Below are 18604 nucleotides of genomic sequence, written 5' to 3'. Positions count from 1 at the left end.
TGGATAATGAAATTTATATGAGATTACCAGAGGGTATTGAGCTCAAAGATAAGAGTGGTTCTCGAGAATAATACTGCATAACGCTAAACAAATCCCTTTATGGACTGAAACAAAGTGGGCGAATGTGGTACAATAGATTGAGTGAGTACCTAGCTAAAGAATGCTATAAGAATGATCCCATCAGTCCATGTATTTTTATAAAAAAGTTTGCAAACAAAGGGTTTGTAATCATAACAGTTTATGTGGATGATTTGAATATCCTAGGAACCTCGGGGGAAATCGCTCAAACATTTGAATATCTAAAGAAAGAGCTTGAAATGAAAGACCTAGGTAAAACTAAGTTCTATTTGGGATTGTAGCTTGAGTACATAAATGATGGAATCCTTGTGCAGCAAATGGCATATACTGAAAAGGTACTCAAGAGATTTAATATGGACCAAGCTCACCCATTGCTTAGCCCAATTGTTGTGAGAAGATTAAATTTGGATAATGAACTATTTGGTCCAAGGAAGTGTCATACCTCAGTGCTATAGGAGCGTTAATGTTCTTTGCTAGCCACACTAGACCAGATATTTGTTTTGCCGTGAACCTCCTAGGGAGATTTAGTTCTTGTCTGACCCAAAGGCACTAGAACGGTATCAAACATGTATTGTGTTACCTACAAGGAACGTTGGATTTGGGTTTATTTTATACTAACCATAACAAAGAAGGTTTAGTTGGTTTTGTTGATGCAGGTTATTTATCGGATCCACATAATGCTAGATCTCAAATCGGCTATGTGTTTACACACAGTGGTACAACAATTTCATGGCGTTCAATGAAGCAAACCATTGCGGCCACTTCATCTAATCATGCAGAGATTTTGGCTATGCATGAGGCCAGCCGTGAGTGTGTATGGTTGAGGTCGATGACTCAACATATCCGATCAGATTGTGGCATGGCCGACGATAAGGAACCAACCATCATATATGAGGACAATACCGCTTGCATCGCACAGCTCAAGGAAGGTTACATCAAGGGAGATCGGACAAAGCACATTTTACCTAAGTTTTTTTTCACACATGAACTACAAAAGGCCGGAGAAGTGCAAGTTCCATCTTACGACAATTCAGCCGATCTCTTCACCATGTCATTACCGACATCGACATTCAAGAAGCTCACGCACCAAATTTGGATGCGGAGACTTAAGGACTTTTAGTGATTCTTGGAACAGGGGGAGTAATACGTGTTGTACTCTTTTTCCTTCACCATAGTTTTGTCCCAATGGGTTTTCCTGATAAGTTTTTAATGAGGCAGCATCCTCAAACAGTTATGTCATCCAAGGGGGAGTGTTGTAAATCACTTAGGGGCTATTATTGGAGAGGTGATTTCTAAATCCATATGGAATTTTAAATTCTAAAAATCAAAACACATGGATTTTGAAATAACATGTTTTATTCTTGGATTTGAATCTTTCTATTTTACACTTTCAAATTCATTCAAATCCATTTAAAACATAATGTGTATTTTGAAATCCAAAAACAAATCATTAAATGAATAACATGGGATTTTAACAAGTATTTGAAAATCATAAAACCAATATCACATAATTTTGATAAGTATTTTAAAATCAATGATTGAATAACACATGATTTTTGTTTGGATTTCTAAATCTACTAAAATCATATAACCAATAACTCCTTCTTAGGATGGATCTCCATAACCAGTCCGTTCATATGTACAAGCCCACAAGGCCCATCGGTCTTGTTCTCTTATTCTAAGTTAGTTTAGAAATCTTATTGTACGTAGAGCTTTATCCTTTACTATATATATGTATCATTTAATTGAATCATTAATAAGAAGAAGAGAATACAACCTCTTTTTCTCTAACTTTCACAACAAGTTCTGAGATCAACTAACTAGTGAACCTTCTGTATAGAATAGAAGTTTCTCTATTACCGAACAACGGACTTGACAAGGGAAAGTAGACAAACATTGAAGAAGGCATATACTATGGTTGCGATGAATCACAAATATTTTATTCTTCCTCTTTGCGTCTGAAATTGCACATTCATTTCCAACAAATATATATACTAAAAAGCAGAAAAAGAGAAAAGGAAAAAAAAGTTGAAACCTTTATTAGATTTTATTGGTGAAATTCTTCAATTCCTTCAAAACTGGGTTTTCTCGAGAGAGCATTACAGTAATGGCGGCACCTCGGAATATAACAGGTGACGGCGGAGGAAGACAACAACAGCTCGTGAAAGACGAAGAGAGCGCCGCGGCGTCGTCGGCAGCTAAAGGAGGACTCGTAAACGATGATTCGCTGACGAGCAAACGCACCAAATCGGAGCGGTTTCCTCTGTCACGGTGGGAATTCGCCGTGTTTTTCACCGTCTTCCTCGTCTTCACCACCGGTCTTTTGTGTATTTACCTCACCATGCCTGCCGCTGAATACGGGAAGCTCAAAGTCCCGAGAACTATCTCTGATCTTCGATTGCTCAAGTGAGATTATAAAAGCTTCTTCCTTTTTTTCTTGAATTGAAAGTGTTTAGCTTTGAGTTGTGTGTTCTCTTGAATCTGAATCCTAATTCAAAAACCCAATTTGAAAGTTTGGATCTTTTGGGAAATTGGTTTAGATAGCAGCAAATTAGCTTAAAGACATGATTTTGGAAAGCAGCATTCTCACTTTCTTGTATTCGTTCTCTTGTTCGATTGATTGAGAATTGAATTTAAACTAATGGAGAAACTGAATGTGTCTAGCTTTTAGTAGTGAGATCTCTTGAATAAATTTGGAGCCTAATTCAAAAATCAAATTTAAAGTTTGGATCTTTAGAAGATTACGAAAAATGGGTTTAGTGAGCAGCCAAATTAGCTTGAAGACTTGATTTGAAATGTGAATATGATTTGCTTGGACTTACTATATGATGATGATGATGATACATTTATATGAATATATGCAGAGAGAATCTTGGGTCTTATGCAAGTGAGTACCAAGCACGGTTCATTTTAGGTTACTGTTCGACGTATATCTTTATGCAGACTTTTATGATACCTGGAACAATATTTATGTCCTTGCTTGCTGGAGCTCTCTTTGGTGTGGTTAGAGGTTTTTTCCTTGTTGTACTCAATGCAACAGCTGGAGCATGTTCTTGTTTTTTCTTATCGAAACTGGTCGGTAGGCCTCTGGTTAACTGGTTGTGGCCCGAAAAGTTGAGGTTCTTCCAAGCCGAGGTAAGTTCATTTTGTGTTATATTAGGATACATTAAGTCGTTTGTTCTTAAGGGTTAGTGCCTTAAAATCATTAATGCTTTGGATCAGATTGCAAAGAGAAGAGATAGGCTCCTAAACTACATGCTGTTCTTAAGGATAACACCAACACTTCCAAACCTCTTCATCAATTTGTCTTCTCCAATCGTTGACATACCCTTCCACGTCTTCTTTTTGGCAACTTTAGTCGGTCTTATGCCAGCTTCTTACATCACCGTCAGAGTGAGTCCTATTATTGTGGTTCTTTCACATTAAACAGGCAAATTTCATAACTTTTATTTCATGTATACAGGCTGGTTGGGCTCTTGGAGATCTCAGATCAGTGAAGGATCTGTATGATTTCAAGACTTTGTCAGTGTTGTTCCTCATTGGATCCATCTCCATATTCCCTGCCCTCCTAAAGAGAAAGAGAGTATACGAATGAAGACTGAATACCAAAGATATATTTATATAGATACTGATGAGCAGCACCATACAGTCACATGGCAGGATTTTTATGGTGTATATGAGCTCAAGCTAAAGAAGAAGATCGCTTCCAAAACCACTAACTTTGGCTTTGATTGGTTTATTACTTTGTCGTCTGTTCGGAAGCCGTTCTTTGTAGTTCCTCATTCCCTTTGTAGAAAGTGTTTTACTAAATCTTGATACGAGATTCGTTTTGTATATTGAATGTTGATTCAGAGATCTGACTCTGCAGCCTATTGGCTTATGTAGTAACATGAATACATGATTATGTATATGCTTGAAGACATTGCTTTGACCAAATCCTTATGATGCCTGTAATCCAAATCATTGCATTCGGCTGCATTGTGGAGTTTGTATCTCTTCTTCTCTTACATTAAAAAGACTGTCTTTAGGAAACTTAATAAAGGAAAAATTATGGAGCAAAAATTATCCTTACTATTACAAAATTTGAGTTGCTCATCTACAAAAGTAAAATTGAAAACAAAAAGAGAGATAACAGATTCAGTCTTTCTTTTGTGGGTTCTCATTTTTTTAGTTCCAAAATGTGTAAAGGTATGAGACAGGTATCATAATTAGTTTGGTGAGTCATCAGACTGTGTAGTGCTGCTGGTGTCCTCAACCCCAAAAGCGTCTGCTATATTGAAGTTCAAGTTGTTCCTCATCGTTCTGCTCCTCCCAACTCCATCTCCTTTCTTCATCATCGCAGTAAACTCTGAGAAATCAATTCTTCCATCCTAACCAAACCAAGCATTTGCACCATCAGTTTTAACCCAAACTTACTAAGAAACAAGACAAAAAGAAACAGATCATGTAGGCTTCTTACATTATCAAGATCAATCTCCTTGATCATGTCGTCAAGAGGAGTGTCACAGAGACCAAACTCTGTGCAGGCTTGTTGAAGCTCGTCAATGGTGATATAACCACTACCATCTTTATCAAAGTACGAAAACGCAACCACCAAATTCTCCTCTCTCTCCATCTTGTTGATATGTAATGTCGCTGCTAGGAACTCACCGTAGTCTATTGTCCCACTGTTGTCTATATCCGCCTGCCAAACACAAGTTTAAGCATTGTAATTACTAGAATGTAGCAGAACATCTTTCATATGGTTCTATAGATAATTCTAAAAGAGGGTTTTTGTTTTGGTATAATACCGCATCCATAAGAGACTTTATTTCTGATTCCATTAGCTCAGATCCGACTCTCTTTAGACCTGCTTTAAGCTCCTCGAAGGTGATTGTTCCACTGTTGTCTGTATCTATCATTTTGAACAGTTCCTTCAGACCACCAATTTCTTCCTCTGAGAGTCTCTCAGCGATTACCTGACAAATGAATCAGTTCTTGATAATAAGCAATCATTTAGATAGTTCTTGAAATGCTTTTTCTTAATCAATCTTCCTAACCAGTAGAATCAGTTCTTAAGCAATGAGTGTGGAGATTGAAGAGCTACTACTTCTTACTTACCCGTAAGGCCATTTTCTTAATTTTATTCATTTGTGAGAACTGCTTTAGACGCGACAAGACTGCTGGATCGAGTGGCTTATCTGGTGCAGCATGTTCATCAATAATCCACTGGTGACCTGATCATATCATCAGAGGAAAACTCAGTTCATATATATAGGAATTAACAACGAAATACATGCAGCGGAGAGGATAACTATCATTACAAATAACTTACACAATGCTTCATGTGCAGAAATACGTTTCTTAGGGCTCCTATCAAGCATTTTGTAAATCAAATCTTTAGCACCTTCTGAGATACTAGGCCACGGATCAGATTTAAAATCTATCTTCCCTTGCAAAATCTGTCTGAAGATTCCTGACTCGGTTTCTGCAAAGGCATAGAAGCATAAATCACACAAGCAATATGCTTATTTCGGTAGTAACAAAGGAATTGGATTTATAAACTTACCAGCCCAGAAAGGAGGAACACCACTTAGTAAGATGTAAAGAATAACACCGGCGCTCCACACGTCTATCTCTGGTCCATAACACTTTTTCAGAACCTCAGGTGCAACATAATACGGACTTCCAACTACATCATACAGATACTGCCCTGAAGAGCCAAATAAAATAACGACAGTTTTGTTTAGTCACATTCCAGCTCTGACAGCATCGCTGCATATGTTTATCGTATAACAAAACCTTGCGATTAACACATTCATATATCACAAGTTCAGAACTAAATGTCAAATCCAGATTCAGAAAAATAATTCCAAAGGATATGAATGTTTCCCTAACAATGGCCAAGCAGCAATATTCAATTGACCATTCAACAAAGATCCTGCAGATAGCATATCAAGAAATCTGTTTTTCAGCATCAAACAAGACAATTCTTGATAGCGTATCAGAAAGCAATCAGCGAACCAATGAAGACAAAACCATTTGATTTCATAGGTTATATAGTAGTCTAAAGGATGAATCAAAGAACCAAAAACATCAATTCATTAGCATAACCATATGTTACAATATAACAAGACCTTGCGATCAACACATAATTCAGCTAAATGTCAAAACCTGATTAGAAAAAGAAAAAAAAAATCAATCTTTTCCTAACAATGCTCAAGCAAACAGAGTCAAACCATTTCTTGGAATCAATAAACCCAACAAGAAATTTCATAACAGTATTCAAGAAGCAATCAAATCAACCAATGAAGACAAAAACCATTTGATTCCAATCAAGAAGGGATGAATCAAAGTAAGTACCTGGCTTGTAGAAGACAGACAAACCAAAATCAGTAGCCTTGAGCTTAGCATCATCATTAGGACTATCAAACAAGAAATTCTCAGGCTTGAGATCTCTATGCATAACACCAAGAGAATGACAAGCCTCAACAACACCAAGGATAGTCTTAATCAACTTAGCAGCCTCACGCTCACTAAAATGCCCTTTAGATACAATCCGATCAAAAAGCTCACCACCTTCACAAACCTCCATAACAATGTGTACAAAAACAGAGTCTTCATAAGTACCCTTGATCCGTACCACATTAGGATGCTCAGAGAGATGATGCATGATCTGAATCTCACGCCACACGTCTTCGTAGTCCTCACGGCACACAAGCTTACGTTTAGGGATTGATTTGCAAGCGTAGTTAGCTGACGATGATTTCTCTGTACATAGATAGGTCGTACCAAATTGGCCTTGGCCTAGCTTTTTGCCTAGGAGGTAGTGATCTCTTAATCTTGGTGTCTCGTATGGGAGAACACTGTTCGAGGGTCTTCGAGGGTTTGGTTTCTCCATCTTCTTGGTTTCGAAAGTCTCTGGCTTTTTTGGTTTTTAATCAAAGGAGGAGGAAGATGGATACGAAGTTTACGAACCCTTTCTTCTTCTTCGTCTTCTTCCATTGTTTATGTTGTTTGACTCGTCTTATGCAATTATTATTTAATTATTATTGCTCTTTTATTTTCCCGTGACCATCAACATTTATATTTCTTTTAAATTTGTTTTTACCAACTATACTATCACAATAAATTGAATTGAAGAAAAATAAAATGTATTGAAAAGATTTCAATTATTGAATTGGATGAGAAAAAAAAAAGAAATAGAAACTTGAAAGGGACACGCCATTTATGGATTTTATTAATTATGTTGTGATATAATTTGTGAGCTACAATTTTTAAAATTTTCAGTTTTTTTATACTACTATTTATCTAATAATTTATTCACTACACTACCAATATTTGGAGATCTAAAATGACTCTAATATTTGGATGTATTAATTGAATATTAGTTTAACAAAATAAACTAGATAAACAATAATCTATACTAGTATTTTTGCAGTAGTTTTTGCTCAAAAATACTTATTGGAAAGTTTTTGCATTTAATGCATTAACTTTAATATTACTTACCAAAATTTTTAAAATAATTATAAGTAAGATTTTAAAAAATAAGGAAATCTTTTTAGCTTATTCAAACATAAATATATGATTCTTTTTCATTTTTATTTGAATTTATATTTAAATTATCTTGAATTATTCTATAATATATTTAGTTAATAAAAATTGTGATTTTTTCCTGCATATATTACTCAATTTACAGATACAATATATCCCACCTCGCCTAAAAAAGTAGAGAAATGGTTCAGAGTCATACAGTAAAACCTCTATAAATTAATACTCTATAAACTAATACTCTATAAATTAATAAACACTATAAATTAATAAATTTTGCTAGTCCCAAGTCGGGACAGTGTAAAAAATAACAAAATTCGATTAGATAATAAGATAATAATTTTTTTGAAATCTCCATGTAAAATATGGTCCCAATAATATCATAAATTAATAATCATGTAAATTTACATATATATATATATATATATATATACTGATATAGTCAGTTCCGTCTCAAAAAATGTTAGACCCTAGATGAACTGAATTTTTTGGACCCTTGACACAAGAAATAATTTTTTTTTGTTTGTTTGGCCCCCTTTATTCAAGGGTTTTTTCCAAATTTGGGTATGGTCCCTAGGCTTTTGCCCCTCTCGCGGCCCCTATGAGCCGGAACTGGATATAGTAAAATATGTTTCTCTTAAACATCAAATCTATAAAACAATTATTATGTTGTATCTTCAAATTATAATGATATAAAATATTCTATAACATTTCATAAAACAGCTAAATTTTTTTAAAGTTTTCAATTTCTAAATATGCATCATTTACATTTTGATAGTTTGATAGACTATTAAAATACGATAATTGATATTCTTATTCATAAATTTGAATATTTATGTCATGTGTATAAGTGAATTTGTCTATAATATTTGTAATTCATTGTCAATAATATTTTTTAATTATTTCAAATTCAATTCCAATACCATAAAATTTACAACATCCAAAATTCTAATCTTATTTTGCAAAAATGGTCTCAATTCATAATTTTTTAAAAATTAAACAATTAAAAATACCTATAAATTAATATCACTATAAATTAATAAAATATCTTGGTCCCAACATTATTAATTTATAGAGGTTTTACTGTATTATAAAAGAGACCAAAATGATTCATAATACAAAAAGCTTGATTTATCAGACATTCAAAGTTTTTAAAAAAACTTTTATTTAGTTTTTCCGGTTCTTTATTAAAGATTTTTAAAAAGTTAAATATTTATATTTTATATTTTATAAAAAGTAGAGTTATTATAAATATTTTTTTTAGAAAGTTAAACTTTATAAAATGTTAAAAGTATTAATAATATTTAAACGTTCATGAAATTTCAAATTTGTAAAGTTTAAATATTATAAATATTTCAACTTTTTAAAAAATTAAAAGATCTTTAAAATATTAATACTATACTTAAAATTTACGAAACTTCAAATATGAGAAATACTCAACCGTTTTAAGAATTCTAAGTATTATAAATATTTAAACTTTATAAGAAGTGCCAATCTTATAAAATGTAAATGATTACAATCTTAATAAATAACATAGCAACTCAAGCTAATATATATAATACAAAAAAATAAATATAAAAAATTAAGATGATATAGTACGAGTTAAAATATCTCGGGACAAAGTTATATAGCGGGACGGGTTTATCGATATTTATATAAATTTAAAATATCATTAATTTGATGTTACACGGGTAAAACATCATTTCATTATTTTGTTAACACTATCGGTATCAGAGAATATACATATCTAATTAAATTGATTAAATAAATATTATGTAAAAAACAAATTCTATGGCGGTATTATATGGTTTAAACTTTAAATCATAAAATTAAAAACTATTATATAATTATAACATATTTAACCAACAAATAAAATTTATAATTTAAATGTTTTAGTTATAAATAATTTGCACCGCAGTGTACCACAGGTCCTAATCTAGTATACAGTACATTAGATACTAATGTGTCTTGTGGATAAAAGACCAAACCGAAGACTCACAAAAGTGGATTGTCTTCGACTTAATCGACCCACAAAATTACATGAAGTATATAGTCTCACTCGAATAGTAGTATTTTGCGAGTCTTTTTATTCACAATTTTATATCATCTCCTCTTCAGTATTAAACGCCTTTTTCACAAAACTATAAACAAAATAACAATATCTCATAGGAGATATAAAGTTTCAATCTCAAAATAACTAAACACGAAAACGCGTGGAATAAATCACAAAACAATTAAAAGCGTTTTAAGTAAGAATCGATCGTACATGCATGCCAGCCAAAATTATTCTTCAGTTCAAGTACTTCTCCTCCATTCACGTCTCTAATCAAAGATTAGTTTACAGGGTTAACTAGAACTACAGGTAACTAATTTAAAATCTATACTAAGTATAACTCATCATCTATTGGTCTAGAGTTCTTAACCGGTCATGGCAAATAATTTTCTTATTTGATTTCCTCAAAATGTTATTAAAACAATTTTTTTTTTTTGATTAAAACACTAAGCAATGTGGCCAGTGGAAAACACGTCGTTTGGTAGTTTATTTGACATATAAAAACAATTATAAGAAGAAAACTGAAAGTTAAAACAAAACCTCGTCGTCCCATCGGAGACGTCATCAGCTCATTTGCAAGAGTGATAAACAAATAAAGAATGAAGAGACAAATTGGAAATGCCCGGATTTAAGAAAACAGGCCAAAAACATTAGATTGAATTCGGTAAAAAATTTACAATTTAGACAATAGAAACTATAGAAAATGACAAAATATAAAATTAAACAGTACAAAATTTGGAAATGTCAGTTTTATATTGTTGTTTATAATAGTAACATTTTTATGATTGATAATTTTATAATCGTTATACACCGCTATAGAGTACCAATCAAAAAAAAAAAATTTGCAGGATATTTTACGGATCATGATTCTCTTCTTTGGGCTTAGGAACTTCTGAGTGTACTAGAGTATCTTATCCTTCCAGTCAAAATATCTAGTTGGAAAAACACGTTCACTTTACTCGATTAACACATGTTTAAGCTTTTTTCTGTTCACTTTGGAATTTTAATTCTCATCCTTCCAGTTTCCTCAAGAACACCAAAGATCTCCAGTTCTGGGTTTCTGATCAAAGCTTCTTGCTTTCAAGTGGTTCAGATTGTAAGCCTCTTAGAATGTCTTTTTCGATGGATAAACTGATCAAAGCTATGTCGCTAGAAGAAGCAGATGAGCCTTTCAGTCTGCCGGATCTACCTCAGTTCTCATCCAAGGATACAAACTCTATGAGTTTAATGGGAAGACTACTCAGTCCAGACAGCCATAATGTTTCAGACATCGTTCTCGACATGCCAAGGAAGTGGCTAATCTATGATCGAGTTAGAGGAGTTGCCCTTTCCAAAGACAAGTTCCAATTCATCTTCAAACACAAACAAGATTTGGAAAAGATTCTCAATTTGGGGGTGCATACACATAACCAATGGTCTCTAGTGTTAGATAGATGGGTTGAAAATCCACCGAAAACTTATTTTCAATCACTTCCAATTTGGGTTCAAATTCGGAATATACCAGTCAATCATCATACTAGGGAAGCGATCTAAGTTTTTGCTGAATTTACAGGTCCAGTTATCCTAATCGACTATGATCCGACAATCTCTCAGAACAAAGATTTTGTTCGGGCTGAAATTCTGTTTGATGTCTCAAAATCACTCCGGCGCTCCAAAGTGATAAAGCTCCCATCTGGGGAGACTATCACAATCCTATATGATTATGAAAGGATTCAAAAGCGGTGTTTCTTTTGTCAACGTCTCACTCATGAAAGGGAAAAGTGCCCCCTAATCCTACAGAGAGGAAAAGAGAAGATGGACCTTGTTCATGATAGATCCACAGTCTTATCCTCTCTCAACGTTCCTACTTGGAATTTTCAAGGCTCTCCTCTCGACAAGACTAACACTCCAGACGTAGCCATCCTACCTGCAGCTACAAATGAAATTCAGATGGAACCTTATACTCAGAAATGTCAAGCAGAAGAGGACACTCTTTCTTCAGAGACTGCAACTCCATCTTCCACCCATCCTTACTCAAAAGACCTTCCTCTTCCAGAAAATCTTTATGAAGTACGACTGAACTCATCATATGTTTATGATGTCCTCAACTCTGAACCTGGGACTTCGGGAACAACAAATTCATATCCTACTTATCGGAAGCATCCCCTTAAGCCAGCAAGGATTAAAAAAGGTACTCCTTTGGTATACCCTCCTCTTACTTCTGAATTATCAGTAGATTCAGGAACATTTCAGTTGGGTAAACGAAAAGGCAAACTCCAAGTTAACAATCCTCACAAAGTGGCCAAAACCACAAACCAAAATATGGTCCCAATTGAGGGACCATCCAAAATCTAATGAGCCTTCTGAGTTGGAATTGTCAAGGCTTGGGACGTTCTCAAGACTTGACAATTCCAAGGCTCAAGGAATTGCGTCAAGAGCAGTTCCCTGAGATTTTCTTTTTGATGGAATCTGTGCATACTAGTAATGTATTAATAGATATACAGGAATGGTTAGGATATGATAGAGTGTTTACAATCAACCCTATAGGCAAGTGTGGAGGTTTAGCTTTATTTTGGAAAAATAGTGTTGATATTACTTTCCAAAGTGTAGACAAAAACTTATTAGACTTTCAAGTTCAGCTTGGATCTACAGTCTTCTTTGTTTCCTGTGTTTACGTCGATCCCCTGTTCTCTTCTAGACCTTTAGTATGGTAAAAACTCATGCGTATTGGTATTAATGAAATTCTGAATAACGAGGAGAAATTGGGAGGTCTTAGAAGAAGTGAAGCTTCTTTCTTACCTTTTGCGGATATGCTCAGAAACTGTGAAATGCTTGAATTACCATCTTATGCTAATAGTTTCACTTGGGGAGGAAGGAGAAATGATTTATGGATTCAGATTAAATTAGATAGATGTTTTGGGAATAAAAATTGGTTTCAATTATTCCCAGCTTCGAATCAGAACTTTCTTGACAAAAGGGGATCTGATCATAGACCAGTATTAGTCAAGCTTCTTTCCTCACACAAACCCTATAGAGGGAACTTCATATTTGATAAGAGGCTTTTAAATAAGCCCCTGGTTAAAGAAGCTATTTCTACGTCTTGGTCTTCTAACTCATCAGTATCAGATAAGCTTAGAGATTGTCGGAAAGCTCTGAGTTTTTGGAAAAAGGAAAACAGTTTAAACTCCTTGAACAAGATACATCAGATCCAGATAGCTCTAGAGCAAGAACAATCCTCCTCTTTCCCCTTTTTTAATCAAATCCATAGCCTTAAGATTCAGTTGCTGCTCGCTTACAAAGAAGAAGAAATTTATTGGAGTCAACAGAGCCGAGAAAAATGGTTGCAAGAAGGTGATTGCAACACAAAAATTTTCCCTGCTTCAGTTCAAAACTCTAGATCAAGAAACAGAATACAAGCCCTGATCGATTGTAATGGAAACACTCAAAAATCAGAAGCATCTAAAGGAGAAGTTGCTATTACCTACTTCAATGAGTTATTTAAGTCATCCAACCCAGGAAATTTTGATTGTCTGTTTCACGACTTTCAACCAAAAGTTTCACCCCAGATGAACGACTCTTTAATAAGCCCAGTGACTCCCAGAGAGAGTAAGCAGGCAGTTTTCTCGATAAACCCTACTAAGGCCCCTGGAACCAATGGTATGACTGGCTTATTCTTTCAAAAATATTGGGAAATCCTTGGTCCCCAGGTCACATTAGAAGTTCAGAACTTCTTTAACACTAGTTCATTACCTCATGATTGGAACTATACTCAACTTTGCCTCATCCCTAAAGTCAGGAATCCTAAGTTAATGTCAGATCTTAGACCAATTAGTCTTTGTTCAGTCATTTACAAGATCATCTCCAAGATTTTGGCCTCAAGATTGCAACCTCTTTTACCTTGCTTAGTCTCTCCAACCCAATCTGCTTTTGTCCCTAAAAGATTAATCTCTGACAACATATCTATAGCTCATGAATTGGTACATGCTTTAAGGACACATCCGACAATTTCGTCTGAGTATATGGCAATCAAAACGGATATGTCCAAAGCATTTGATAGATTGGAATGGAATTATTTAAGAGGATTCCTAACAGCTTTAGGGTTTCATCATAAGTGGATCCACTGGATTATGACTTGCGTTTCAACTGTGACATACTCGGTGTTAATGAATGATCAAACTTATGGGATGATATCACCTCACAGGGGTCTGAGACAGGGAGATCCTATCTCTGGGCCAGCTATTCACCATCTTGTTTTCGTTGATGACAGCCTTTTCAGTTGTAAAGCCTCTATTGATCAGGTTACCACTCTCCAAAACATCTTGCGATCATATGGTGATGCTTCCGGTCAAAGGATTAATGTGCTTAAATCCTCAATAACATTTGGGTCCAAGGTGGATCAGCATACTCAGAACTCCATAAAGCAGTTAACAGGAATTCATAGTGAAGGTGGAGCAGGTTCATATTTAGGTCTGCCTGAATGCTTTAGTGGTTCAAAGGTGGATATGCTTGACTATATCTGTGATAGACTAAAATCAAAATTATCGGGCTGGTTTGAACGCACTCTATCCCTTGGAGGCAAAGAAACTCTACTAAAAGCAATAGCACTGGCTTTACCGGTTTATGCAATGACGTGTTTCAAATTACCTATTACAACTTGCAAAAAACCCACCTCGGCAATGTCCAGCTTTTGGTGGAACTCATTAGAACACAAGAGGAAGATTCACTGGATAAGTTGGGATAAGCTTTGCTTAACAAAAAATTAAGGAGGATTAGGATTTAAAGACTTGCAAGATTTTAACCAGGCATTACTAGCCAAGCAAGCATGGAGAGTCCTACAACACCCCGATTGTCTATACGCTAAAGTTATGAAAAGCAGATACTTTAACAACAATGAGATCCTAACTGCAGTTATGGGCTATCGTCCTTCCTATATTTGGAGAAGCATTCTTCATGGACGAGAATTGTTACTCAAAGGGATTAAGAGGATGATTGGTAATGGCAAGAATACATATGTCTGGGCGGATCCATGGCTCTATGATGACAGAAGAAGAATTCCTCTAATGAAAAACATCTTTATTAATTTGGATATGAAGGTTTCAGATTTAATTGATCTTCCTAACAGGAACTGGAATCACGCTTTATTAGAGGACTTATTCTATCCAAGGGATGTAGATATAATTTCAACAAACAAGCCAGTGATATCAAAGCCTAATTTCTGGAGTTGGAGCCATAAGAGGAGTGGAGACTATTCAGTCCAAACAGGGTATATCCTAGCAAGTCGATTGAATAATCAAGATTTGATTTATGCAGCCGATATCAAACCCTCTCTCAATGAATTAAAGACTCAAGAGTGGGATTTACATTCACCACTGAGAATCAAAATTTTCATTTGGAGAGCTCTGAGTGGAGCAATTGCTATTGCAGACAAATTGGAAAATAGAGGATTGAGCAAAGACACAAGATGTCAATTCTGTGGTCTAGAAAAAGAAACAATCAATCATGTTCTTTTCTCTTGCTCCATAGCAAGACAAAACTGAGCTCACTCGGAATTCCCAACTCCTGAAGGCGGGTTTGATAACTCTTCTGAATTTGCAAATTTCTCTTATTTACTTTCTCTTGAAAAGAACCACAAAATCCCCCATTACATCAGGAAGAGCTTTCCTTGGATACTTTGGTATCTTTGGAAACACAGGAATGCTCTATGCTTCGAAGGCAAATCAAAGGACCTTATGGCATTAGTTCTCAAAATCAGAGAGGAAACAACATTATGGTTTAATGCACAGGGTATAGAATCACGCTATGCTAGTTCTAAAGTGTTTGACATAGGTAAAGTTGGTTTGGGTTGGATTAATCCTCCTAAGTCCTGGCTGAAATGTAATATTGGAATGGCTTGGTGTCAATTTACTAGAATGTGTGGATTTTCTTGGGTTCTAAGAGATTGGAAGGGCAAATTTTGGTTGCATAGTCGATGTTCACAGTCTCACATTTCAAGTTTGGTAGAGGCAAAGTATCAGAGCATTTTGTGGGCTATTAACAGCATGGTTAGCCACAAAATTAAACAAGTGATCTTCTCTTCTTATGCCTTTGAATTGATCAATGCAGTAAACTATCCTCAAGAATGGCCTTCATTCCAGTTCTATGCTTCAGAACTAAGAAGAAGTCTCCAACTTTTCACTGCTTGGAAAATGGAGAAGGCACCAACACATTCGAACAGAGGAGCTTCCCTAATTGCATGTAGTGTAATAAAAAATAATCTCTTTCAGTCATATGTGGCACGAGGAGCACCACGTTGGATTAATTCACTTTTTGATGTAGAAGGAAGATCTCAATCTTAGGTTTGGATAAACGTATCACGTTTGACTAGGTCTCTGTTCGTTTTACCTGGTTAGTCAGCAGTAGATCTTTTCAACTTTTAGGTTTATTTTTTTAAAAAAGGAAGAGGTAGGTGTGTTTGACGTTTCTTTGTCTCTTCCTCTGATCTTTCTAGACTCAGTTGACTTTCCTATCCTCTATCCTCTTATCTCTTATCTCATTTTTTCCCACTTTTTGTTTCTACCACAGTTGATTTCTTTCTTCAACTCTACTGTTGAGATAATCTTGCAGTATTTTAAAGCTTTTAATCACCTTCTCGAGTCCTTCTTAACCTTTGTTCTTCTCATATAAATAACCCATCCCACGTTTTTCAAACCTCATCGGCTTTCCTTTTTAGAGAGTCAAAATGGAGAAAGAATTATGGGATGAGCTTCTATATTTAGCTTTAGGGAGAGACGACCCAGAGCTCTTAATCCCAAATTCTGACTACGAAGAAGTCTTAGCAAGTAATAGGTTAAGCTTGATTGCCAGGCCTCTCAACCCTGCGGACCAGAACTTGTTTGAAGTGGCTGACAATCTCCCAATAGCTTGGGGCCTATCCTCATCGGTTCATGGAAGAGTACTAGATGATCGCTTCATCCAATTTCGTTTTCAATCCGAAGGCGAACTGAGATCAGTCTTACAGCGAGAACCATGGAGTTTCAACAGATGGTTTGTAGCACTGCAGAGATGGGTTGACTTGCCCAGATTGGATTTCTTAACATCCTTAGACCTTTGGGTTCAAATCAGGGGGCTGAATTTGCCTTACATCACTAAAAAAACCATTCGCAGGATAGCTAGATCCCTTGAAGAAGTGGTGAAGATTGATTTTGAAGATTCAATTACAAACCAAGTCTCCTTTATCAGAGTGAAAATTCGGGTTTCAATAACTGATCGTTTCAGGTTCTTTCGAAGGGCGAGGTTCCAATCAGGTGAAAGAGCTATGATAGGCTTCCAATACGAGAAGATGGAAAATATCTGTACTAATTGCTGCAGAATCATGCATCCTACCTCTAGATGCCCCTTTGAACCTACAAACACTAATCCCTACAACAATCAAGGTAACCAAGCTCATCAAATGAGAAATGAAGAGTTAGAAGAGCTAGACCCGGATCCCATCTCACAACCATCAAGTCCCGTTGCTCAAGTTCCTGTTCTCAAAGAACCGATTCAGCAGAATTGAGAACATATTCCTGCACAGAAATCAGGTCCTTACTTTGCTTTAGCATTTCCACATTTTGATCTCTCGGGCAAAGAAGAATCTATAGGGTCCAATGTAGACTGTGGGGATTTTCCCAAGAAGTACTCTAAAAAAGTAGGAGAATGTTCAAAAAAGAAATTGGAGGTTAATCACAAAAAGGAACTTCCACTGAAGAAAGATCAAGCCCACCAGGCCATGGAAGGGAGGTTAATCATCACTCTCCCTGATCACTCTACTTAATTCTGTCAAGTTTAACTTTTTGGTGTGAATAGTTTACTTTTAATCGGCATGATCGTCTTGGTTTAAGAATTTTGGAGCTGCGAAAAGCATCATTCTGGATGAATATGAGCTCTACAGTGCAGATAGATGACAGTCAAGATGACTAGGACCTCTCTTCCCTTTTTTTGGTTATGATGTAATGTCATCTTAACTTAGTATCAACTCTTGTTTTACTTAGCTTTCTTGTGTTTAAGTTTAAGCTGTTGCAGTTGTATCTTGTAACATTAACACTGGTTCGGCTTTGGCCATTAATAAAAAAGATCCTGTTGTGAAAAAAAAAAAAAAAAAAAAAAGAGTACCAATCAAAAACATCATTGTGTCGATACATTAAAGTAGTTCTCGAAGAATTTAACTTATCAAACGAAAAATCTAAAGAGAAAGAAAAAGACAAAGATTTATGAATACTAGGAATAACGTGTTGACTACTTCACTAATCAGAACATGCAATGTACTACCAGACACCAATAATCTGTTTTAAAAAACTATCCGTATCTTTTACATGAACTATTTTTTTTTTCTAGGTTTAACATTAAATAAAACCAAATATATATTGTCTTTAACTGAAGAACATGAATTTTCTCTCGTTATTCTATTTAGAAAATATCAGAGATATATTACCAAGAAAAAAAAGAAAAAAAAAACGTCAGAGATAGACTTAGAGAAGGGTCGTAACTCGAAATCTATATAAACAATTCACCGACATGCATGCGAACGTGCCAGCGAATGGCACAATAACCAGTTTTCATCATATTATGTTGGGTTGAGTTCACACGGCTTTGGCAGCTTTGCACTGCACGACCGCAAGTTGCAAACTTCATCGTCGTGAACACCACTCTTAATTTTGGTTTCTTTATAAAATAGACTTCAAGTAATTAATTATCAAACATTTATTTATTTCCAATAAAGGCCAAAAGGAAAAAAACAATTTTTTTTATCTATATGCATACATGTCCCATATAATATAACATAACTATAAACATTTCAAACTAAAGCTGGTAAAATTGAAGATAAACATCATGTATTTTTTTTTTTTTTTGTGCAACAAACATCATGTATATATTTATTTAAAAGGAAACATTTAACTCAAACGTGGAATTATTTTTTTAAAAAAACGTGGAATTATTTAATTTCTT

The 18604-nt window shown here is 35.1% G+C and overlaps 2 protein-coding genes and 1 long non-coding RNA gene across 3 annotated transcripts; 2 read left to right on the top strand and 1 right to left on the bottom strand.

Moving 5' to 3' along the window:
* The first annotated feature begins 1836 nt into the window (after positions 1-1836).
* LOC104736956 (putative membrane protein At4g09580) lies at positions 1837-4014 on the top strand. The gene is made up of 4 exons (XM_010457044.3): positions 1837-2484; positions 2943-3213; positions 3301-3471; positions 3542-4014. The coding sequence occupies exons 1-4, from the start codon at positions 2186-2188 to the stop codon at positions 3671-3673; spliced, it is 873 nt and encodes a 290-aa protein (XP_010455346.1). The 5' UTR covers positions 1837-2185; the 3' UTR covers positions 3674-4014.
* Positions 4015-4101: 87 nt separating this feature from the next.
* Positions 4102-7113, bottom strand: LOC104736955 (calcium-dependent protein kinase 4). The gene is made up of 7 exons (XM_010457043.2): positions 6421-7113; positions 5627-5770; positions 5393-5545; positions 5179-5294; positions 4869-5036; positions 4538-4762; positions 4102-4448 (listed from the first exon to the last, which is right to left on the bottom strand). Exons 1-7 carry the CDS (start codon positions 6956-6958, stop codon positions 4287-4289), a joined length of 1506 nt encoding a protein of 501 aa, XP_010455345.1. The 5' UTR covers positions 6959-7113; the 3' UTR covers positions 4102-4286.
* A 3451-nt stretch (positions 7114-10564) lies between these two features.
* LOC109128520 (uncharacterized) lies at positions 10565-17695 on the top strand. Its single transcript, XR_015577354.1, has 2 exons — positions 10565-11831; positions 16895-17695. It is a non-coding gene; the product is annotated as an uncharacterized LOC109128520 (long non-coding RNA).
* Positions 17696-18604: the final 909 nt, after the last annotated feature.

This window comes from Camelina sativa, chromosome 13 (genome assembly GCF_030686135.1).
Source record: "Camelina sativa cultivar CO46 ecotype springtype chromosome 13, ASM3068613v1".
NCBI classification, from domain to species: Eukaryota; Viridiplantae; Streptophyta; class Magnoliopsida; order Brassicales; family Brassicaceae; genus Camelina; species Camelina sativa.
This window is presented reverse-complemented; position numbering and strand designations above follow the sequence as displayed.